The sequence below is a fragment of the Manis pentadactyla genome, chromosome 3, assembly GCF_030020395.1.
Source record: "Manis pentadactyla isolate mManPen7 chromosome 3, mManPen7.hap1, whole genome shotgun sequence".
Lineage (NCBI taxonomy): Eukaryota > Metazoa > Chordata > Mammalia > Pholidota > Manidae > Manis > Manis pentadactyla.
In genome coordinates this window covers 129,395,882-129,405,238 of record NC_080021.1, presented here as the reverse complement: position 1 = coordinate 129,405,238, position 9,357 = coordinate 129,395,882, and the positions used below count along the sequence as shown (strand labels likewise).

General features: G+C 50.2%; 1 protein-coding gene across 1 annotated transcript in view; it reads left to right on the top strand.

Annotated features, from left to right (window-relative positions):
• The first annotated feature begins 589 nt into the window (after window positions 1–589).
• Window positions 590–9,357, top strand: part of SHC3 (SHC adaptor protein 3) — a 165,064-nt gene continuing 156,296 nt past the window's right edge. The window contains exon 1 of the mRNA XM_036882583.2: window positions 590–3,114. Within this exon, the coding sequence (XP_036738478.2) occupies window positions 2,659–3,114 (456 nt within the window). The 5' untranslated portion in view covers window positions 590–2,658. The remainder of the gene's footprint in view (window positions 3,115–9,357) is intronic.

Sequence of the window (9,357 nt, the reverse complement as noted above, 5' to 3'; positions counted from 1 at the left end):
CTCCAGGGAGGGCCCCCAGGGCTGTCCAGGAAGTGGGGTGGGCAAGGGCTTCTGAGCTGGGCTTGCAGCTTCTCTTTTGGGGCTGAGATGCCTTTGAAGTTTCATTCTGCTTTCCCTGGGTGTTCCAAAACGCGTAACCATCTTCCCAATCAGTGAGCTTTTACTGTGCTTTTACATTCTTGGCATATTAATCAGTCTCCTTGATTATGTACCTTCCTATCTGTAGTAAATTTATACTGCCGTTCAATTTTAAAATGGCCAAATTCTCTCCACAATAAAAGAAATGGCTCATCACAATAAAGAGCTCATCACAGTAAAAGAAATAAGTCTCCTGTTGGCCAAAGGGTTAACTGTGCAGCTTTCAATTTTTTTTTCCTTCTGGGAGACTCAGAGCGTTCACGCGTGTTCTTGTGTTCCTTTCACAAAAAGAATCCAGGGCGAGGAGCCTAGGTTTTGAATGTGCATTCGCTGTACATTCATAATAAATGCTGAGCCGAAGGGCACATTCATGGCTGCTCCTGATGTAAATGAACAGCTGAATGGAAGTTTGGGGCACAGCTCACCTCCAAGAGGGCGATTGTGTTCGCACATACGTGACCCATAGCTCTTGAATTTCCTGGGAAATCTAGTTTTTCCTTCCCCACGACAGCGTTGTCTTCTTCACTGCATTTTGTGTCCAGGCTGGCTTTTTTTCCCACACTGCAGAGGAGGAAAGGTCCCGCCTTTGATTGAAATGGAATCTTCCACTATGGAGCGGGCCTTTGTTGAATGAGTCACCGGGGCGGCCGCTCATTGGCGGAGGCCTCGGAGCCGGGGACTGCCTGGCGCGGCTGGCGGCCGCTTCATTCACAGAAACCGGGCTCCTCGCTGGCCTTTCATTCACGCAGACACCAACTCATTCACAGTTTGCTGTTTTTGTCTACTTCTCATGGAGATCACGGTTCAGGAATGACAGGGCGTTTTTGCTCCAGATTTGGGGGGCTTTGCTAACCGTCACCCTCCTCCGTGGGGTGTGCCTTGCTGTTGCTATGCAAGCAGCCGGCTGGGGAAGGAGAGTGCTTGGCGGCTGGGCTAGGCCTGCGCCCTGGGAGGGGCCGCTGCGCCCCTGCGCCCCTGCGCCCAGCTGGGCCCTCACCTGGCGCTCCAGGCCTGGCACTCATGACGCCCTTTTGCATGAGCTCTGCTAGGCTCTGTGCCTCGTGTGTCACATGTCTAGGCGTGGGTGTGAGAAGACGCAGGGTGACCTGAAAACGTGCTAGAGGTAAATTCATTTGCTTGCACAGAGTTGCCTGGAAACTTGGACAAGGAGCTGTTCACGCTTGGGGCAGGTTGTCTCCATGCATGAGGAAGGCCACAGAGCCCACGGGACAGGGGTCGGTGGGCTTGGGTCTCCGCAGACCTTGTGGGGGCTGCTGGTACCCTGTTCTCTCAGCCGAGGAAGGAGGCCTGTGGGTGTCACTTGCAGCCCGAGTCTGAAGCCTCAACAGAGGCTTTTCCCTGCGGATTTGCTGTGTGACGGTGCAGCTGCATGTTTTCCTCCCTTACTGCAGGGTTGCAAGTGGCAACGGAAGGGACACTGAACGGTGTTTGCCGCGTTTCTTAGGCATGTTTCCAGAGCGTGGGCACATTCAGCTGGGATAAAGCTCCCAGCACAGCCCCCTTTTTGGAATGGGTTCCTGGAGCCTGTTGCCTTTCATAAAAGAAGCGCTCTTTCTTCTCTTTGGGAAGTAGGTGTTCAGCTTAACCCTGGCTGAGAAAGACTGCTGCGAATTAGCAGGGAAGACACCCTCACTGGCTCTGAGCAGAAGTTCCTATGCAGTTTTTTTTTTTTTTTTTTTTTTTTTGAGAAACTGCATTGCCACAAAGACACTTGTCATGGCTGCTCCGTTGATTTGAACAGAAAAAAGAAAAACCCAGGAAACTGGTATTTTATGTTCACCTGAGAGTGGATATTTCCTTTTTTAAAAAATGTTTCAGTTATTTACCAACTCCTGCTGCTTTCCAAATCAGAATCCATGAGGATCCGCTGAAGATCTTATTCTTAAAAAGCCTTCGTCACATTTTAACGATCGCTGTCAGACACTTCCACCGCTCACACAGACGGGCTGACGGGGACAGAAAGCCCTAGAAAGCTCTAGCATAGAATAGCGGGTTCCATGAAGTTCACCTGATCATCAGGAGGGACTGGACTGACCTCTGGCACAAATGCTGAAGTAGGGGGATGGGGAGGCGAAAAACCAGAGGTTGGAAGAGAATATCTGGGAAGGTAGAAAAGGAAATTTGAGAATTGATTGGTTCAAGTGTGCTGTCAGTGGGTGTATGTGGCTTTTTCTTCTTTTTTTTTGCTACAGGAAGTGATTTGCTGTGCTCACCGAGCCTTTGTTGAGAAGGGTCCCCTCTCAGAGTGAGTCATGCTTTTGCTGTGAGCAGCCCTGAGCAGCTGGGCGCTCAGCAGCGGAAACTATGACTTTTGCTCGGCGAGCGCGCCACCCTCCTCAGCCAAGCCTAGGGCCGTGGCTGCGCGGCCCAGCGCGCTGCTAGCGGGGAGGCCGTCCGGCGCCGTCCGCCCCGGCCGCGGCTCGCCTGCGATGCGCGGCTGCCCGCGCGGGGGCCGGCACCTGCAGCGCCCGGGCGGATGCGGCGAGCCCACGGAGGGGCATGCTTCCACGCACCAAGTACAACCGCTTCAGGAATGACTCGGTGACATCGGTCGATGACCTTCTGCACAACCTGTCGGTGAGCGGCGGCGGCAAGGTCTCCGCGGCGCGCGCGGGCCCGGAGGCGGCCCCCTACCTGGTGTCCGGAGACGCGCTCCGCAGGGCGCCCGATGATGGGCCGGGCAGCCTGGGCCACCTGCTCCACAAGGTGTCCCACCTGAAACTCTCCAGCTCGGGCCTCCGCGGCCTGTCCGCTGTCAGGGAGCGGGCGGGCTCGCGGCTCTCGGGCAGCTGCAGCGCGCCCAGCCTGGCCGCCCCGGACGGCAGCGCGGCCCCCGGCCCCCGCGCCCCGGCCATGCGCGCCGCCAGGAAGGGCCGGCAGGGCGACGAGCTGCCGCCGCACACCCCGCACGCCAGCGACCAGGTGTTGGGGGCCGGAGTCACCTACGTTGTCAAGGTGGGTGCGGGCGCGGGCGCCGGGGTAGGGGTAGGGGGAGCTAGTGCAGGCGGGGGGCGCGGCGGGTTGCCTCGGAGGCCAGAGGCGCGCACGTCGTCGCGGTCAGCTCGCCTGGCCGGCTGCTGGGCCAGGACTACAAACGCGCGGGGTGCACATTTATGAGGAGAAGGTTGAATGGGTGACCTCACTCTGACCTGGCTTCCCCTGGGCTTCACTCCTTTCCTTCCTCACTTTGCCGTATGTCCTGCCAGTGCCCCTCTGGGCACGGGCCTCTGTGCCTGGGAACTGCACCAGGCCTACCTAGGATGCAGAGAGCGTGTTTGGAGGAACACCGCACCCCTGCCAAGAGAAATACCGGGGGTGTCACTACTTCTGCCGTGCTTGCCCCAGGCGGCAGGGTGGGCGGCTCCATTTCCCCGCAGCCAGATTCCCAGCTCCTTGCAGTGCAGACTGAAGGCTGTCTTGCTTTATATAAGACGGTGTACTTTCTTACCCAGCAAGGTTTTCTTTGGTGTCTGCCTTTCCTTCCACACCGAGTGGTTTTGGTTTACATCGCAATAGGAACATTTGGGTCGGCTTCTCCGAGTACTGTGGTCTTCCACTGAAATAGGCTAAGGGGGCCTGAGCACGGAGCCTGAGCCACAGGCTGGAGGGAGATTTTTCCTCCCACACAAAGAATTACACAATCATGCCCAATGAGGCCCATAAAAGTCCTCCCTTATGCAGTGTTTTATGATATTTGAGGAGCAAATATGCAGCCTCTATCCATGCACCACACTGATGCACTGCCTGTCGGGCAGCAGCGAGCTCTCCCAGTGCCCCACAGCTGGGCAGACACCCACCAGACCGGGAAGGGGGTCAAAGCAGCATTATTTCAGTCCTGTCACTCCAAAGCATGGCTTTGTGTTTAAAACAAAACAAGACACAAAACTGTCTGCACAATGTTGTCAATCACTCTGAGAAACCTACAGGGTGCCTGGTCTGTACATATTAGCCACAGATCCAGTTTAAACATCCAACAGAGCACATCCTCAAGTACAGTATTGTATCTTGGTAATTTTGGAACCAAAATATTCAAGGAAGCAGTTAGTTTTGTGAATTATCTTTGTCTAAAAAATAGTGACAAAGGAATGTGATCATCAGTGTTAAAAATGGGGCATCTCCTTCTGAGGCTGCTTTTAATTTAATCTTCCTCTTAGCTTCTGAAAATGAATTAATAGATTTTATAAAAGGGCTATAGATCAGCATAAGATATGCACATGTGGTTGAATGTTTTATAAAAAGAAAATGAATGTTCTTCTTGCACGCCTTTGAATTATATAACCAGGAGCCAAAAACAAAGAGAAAAGAAAAAAAAAAAGCAAAACCAAACAAGAAACCCTGGCAACCATTGGGTGAAGAAGTGACTCCAGAGTATATTACTTCTAGCATGTTGATATAACTGCTACCCCCCAAAAAACAAGCCTACATTTAAATCAGATAAATAGACATTGATAAAGCTTTCTGTACCTGTCATGTTTTCAAATGGAGAAAGAATTCTCAAAACTTGTGCTTGTAAAGTTTTTCCTTAAAAACAAAGAAATCATTCACTTTGCTTAAGGCTTTGCTTTTGCTTTTTGAAGAATGAAGGTAGATGCTCAGTTCTAAAGGTCAATGAGGAGCATACTAAAACTGGAGCGCTCCCCTGGGCTGCTCTGCTGATGTCAGGCTGTACCCTCCCTGCAGCAGCAGAGCTCAAATAGGTGGATGGCTGGGTCTGCCCAGGGCCAGAGTCTCGAGGTGAACACTTTACTTTGAGGAAAGGGTTGCAGCGACCTGGGGGCAAAGAGCATGGCTAGTTCATGCTTCGTGCCACTGCCTGGCCCATCCTTAGTGGTGAGCAGTGGAGTCAGGCTTCCCCGGAGACGTTTGCAGTCACACAGCAAAGGAGAGCAGACGCGGAGGACGATTTGTCGTGCACACGTGTGGGTCTCACTCTCACGTGGCCCTCTGTTGGCGCAGATTTCCACATTGCCCAGGCCGACCTTAAAACCATGAACTTATTTTCTTGAAAAATATCTTAACTTGGTATTATTTGCTGATTTGTGAGTAGTTTTATTGTTATCCTTACTTTAAAAGATCTCTGATAAATGGAAAGGGCCGATCTTTGTACCATGATTGTCCACCAGTTATGAAATCTTAAGGCTTAGGGTTTGAGAAAGAACTTATTCTGTTTGATCTAAATTTACTTATTAAGGAAGGAAAGCCTCCAAATGTTTCCAACCTTAATTCATATGCTGTGTAATGATAGATTCCCCCCAACCCCGATAGAAATACCTACCTATAGACAACAGCAGGATACTTTAATTATTATTAAAAACATTTAAACTTAATCAACTTATATTAAAATGGAAGCTGTAAAATACAGAAGTCTGGTGGATTTTGATAATCTAGGAAACATCAAACTATTTGAGTAGTAGGTTGTAGTATTGACTCATGAGGGGTATACAAATTAAAAATGGAAGAAGTTCCTGAGCAGCAGAATTCAGAGCTGAGAGCGTGTTTAATTAGTGCTGTGTGCCATGGCTGGAGTCTGCTGCTGATGACAGCATGAGGCCATGCCCAGAAGGAAGGGTCCATCATCAGCCTCCAGGGTGGCATCTATGCTAGAGGCCTCACTGGTGACACCTTCATACCTACTACATGTGCCTGACACTTGGATTTTTCTTCTGGTAGCACAAAAGGGAAAGAACAAGAAAACATGCCCTTGAGAGACAGAAAAGGAAAATCTGACAGCAAAGAACATGGAACACTTTCATTGGAATTCCATTTTAAATTTGGAGCTGATGAGCAGATAGAAATACAGAAGACCGACTATGCTGCTGCCCACCTTCAAATTCCATTGCCCGAGAGTCCAAATTGGCTGGATCCTGAGTGCCCCTGGGGGCCCCTGCTGGGCTTTAGCAGCTCTCAAAGGCAATGCTCAGGTGTCTACCACAGGGCACAGAGCCAACAGGTTGGGAAGGATGGACATGAACAGTTAGGGAGTCAGTTCTTGAGGATGGCCACAGGCTGAGCAGAAGAGCTGTCTGGGGACTATCACAGCCTTGGGATACAGCCTTGAGCTGCCAAATGCAAGGCACTAGTGTGCGGGCTTCAGTGGGCTAGCCATTAGCCCCAGGTTCCCCAAGGGGGCTCTTTCTTATAGCACAGCACACCACAGACTCAAAACAGGGTAAGAAGTGGCCATAGTTAGGGCCCCTGAGTGCTCATGGCAAGATTCAGGAGACCCTTGTGGGGAGCAGTGCCTGTAGCTGCCCCTCAGAAGCTCTGCTCACCATCAGTGGGCAGCAAGAAGGTGCTGGCACCACTCATGTGCACGCTGGCTGCTCCTCACGCGGGTTTCAGGCCGCCAAGGATGGTGCCTTTACTGACAATCTAAGTTATGAGCTATTCACAGGAGATTTTAGCCGCCAGAGAGCTACTGAATTACATCCTGGTATGCTAGCTAGAACCAAGCCTTGTTTTTACCAGAACTCTTTAAACAGTATTTTGTTTCTCCCATTTGTGAATCTGATATTTTGGGTGGTAAAAATTATTCATTTTATTTATAAATATTCTGTTGCTCTTTACAGATGGCCTTGATGAACTGCATTTACTCTAAAATTTATTCTTAATTGGTATTCTTTTCACTTGCCTTAGTGTCCGCAAAAGTGTCTTGAATCTTCTTTTTCTTAGCATTGTATTCCTTTGACACTCTATTCTTATGAGCAAAGGTCACACTAAGCAGTCATCAGAAAAGTTATTTCAAATGTGGTCATCACATATTATCATGGTGGGTTTGATTGAATTTGTTTTAATTCTAGATTGAAAAATTGCTCTTTGATATGGAGTAGAACTTTAAAGGTTGGCTTTTTTCTTAAAATTGTTGAAAAATCTCATAATATGGGTGGCTTACCTGTAAATAATATCCACATGGTTTGAAAAACAGTTTAGGAAATTCTTTTGAGAGTAAATTCATTTGATCTGGAAAGTGTGTCATCTGTCTTTTCATGTAACACAAAGAAAATGTGTTAGTATGTGTGTCTGCACACCCAAATCATACCATACATCACACACATACCATATCACACCACACACCACAGATCACACACACATGTACAGATAGACAACTTGTGACAACTTTGGACAGGGGCTCTTTTCTTTCTTGTTAGAAAATAGTAAATGTCATATGTACAGAAATACCTGATTATCTCATTCATTTCTTTTATTTTCATGTTTAAGAGAAAATAATTCTGAAAGATAAGTAATTGATGAAACTTGAATCCTTCAAAGAGTAGACTTCTCATTCCTCTACTTCCCCACTGAGCAGTCAGATTTGTGAGGAATGTATGATAAGTGTTACCTAAACAAAGTCCTGCTAATGGAAAACCTGGGCAGCAAGCACGGAAAACCCATGTGAGAGGCTGGCCTTCCAGCCAATAGGCTTGTTCTGAAGGGTGTGTGAGGCCTGCTGCCCTGTGCTTGGTATGGCGCCCTGGAGGCGGGAAGGGCCTGGCCGGTGGCCTGGTCTGGCTGGATTCCTGGACACCCACACTCCAGCTCCATTTGCTACGCCCAAGTGCAGGGTCAGTGGTCAGCACGTCTCTCTGGATCTTTCCATGCCTGCGGCAGGAAGCAGAGGGGCAGGCTGAGCAGCTGGGCTCCTGTGACAGGGATCTGGCTGGGTGGAGGTGGCAGGTGTCACGGGGGGGCAGTTCTTGCTTCTATACCTGGTGTGACCAGAAGAAAGGGTCTGTGGGATGCATCCAGGTCAGATGCCTGTGGGTGGCTGCAGCCAGGCTAGACCCCGGTGCTGCGGCCTCAAGGTGCTGTGGGGGAAGGGGGAGTGCCAGGAGCATTCAACATTTTACATGATGATGGCAAGGACAGATGAAGTTAAATGGAAGTGAAATGTCTAATTTAGAAATAAGATGGCTTCAGATGGACGTGACCCATTGTGCATATTTCCTGAATGAAGGAATTTTGAATTGCAGCATAAAAGATCTCCAATATGTCATGGATAAAGAACATCTTTTTGGTGGGAGGCAGAAAACATAGGAATGGCCTCCTGAGTGGATGGGTGTTGAACATGATGTGTGTGTGCATAGGTGCACACACGTGTGTGGTGTAGGCATGCATGAGGTGTGTGCATGGTGTGGGTGCATGTGATGTGTGTGTGTGCACATGTGTGCATGCACCTGTGAAGACCGCGAGTGTGTGTGACGTTGGCATCTTTATGACCGTCCTTGCAAGTTGCTCCTGGTCCTGTGAGTTCGTAAGTGCCAGTTTTCAGTTGAGGTACAACAGTGCACGGTTCTGTCCCTTGTGGCTTTGCCTTGTCCCTTCCTGCCAGCAGGGTGGTGACAGTATCCTAGGAAGCACCTTAGCCTGTGCCTCCTGCACTCAGATTGGTGACTATCCCTGAGCGATCATTCCAGAATTTCTGAGTGGGCATGTTTAAGTGAATAGAATCACCTTAGTTAACCTTGGGGTGGGGGCAGGAACCCATGAACCTCTGGGTCCCACAGGCCGGCAGGTCCAATCCTGAGCTCCCGAGGTTCCAGCTGTGCTGTGTTCTTCGCATGGTGGGGAGCCGGCCAGCATGTACCGCACGCCCCCGGTGCTCTGCCTGGGCAGACCGTGAGCTGGTGCGTCCACAGTGGCTGTGTCCTTGGAGTCTAGCCCAGACTTGCCTTGCTGCCCTACAGCTGGCTCCACTGCCTTCTGTTGGGGATGGGGGTCTAGCCAGGATTCCAGTCTCCCACGGGAACTGTGGAGCGATCCAGGTGCCGGAGGAGAAGCTGCAGAGAAGGGCAAGCCCAGGGCTGGCGCAGTTCCCGCCTTGTCTCCGGGTTCCCTGACACAGCAGCATCGGAATATCTGAACCCCTTCAGAGCAAGGCTTTCTGAAAAGAAGGTTCACAGAACTCATTATCATGACAAACTGGAAGCCTTCCTCATGGAACACCTGGAATGTGTTTTCCTAAAGCCATAGCCCCTCAGAAGAGCCTCTCCTCACTTCTGTCTATTGAATGGGCAGAAAAGGCAGTGAAGATTTCATCCCAAATTTGAAGACCTTAAACTTGTATGAGCCCTGCAAACTTAGGGGACCTGGCCCTTCACCCCGCCTCACACCAGCAGTGCTCTCTCCCAAAATCCTTCTGACAAACTTTACCAGATCCCATTAAATGTAATTGTGTGGCCATCTAGAGTGACCAGTTCA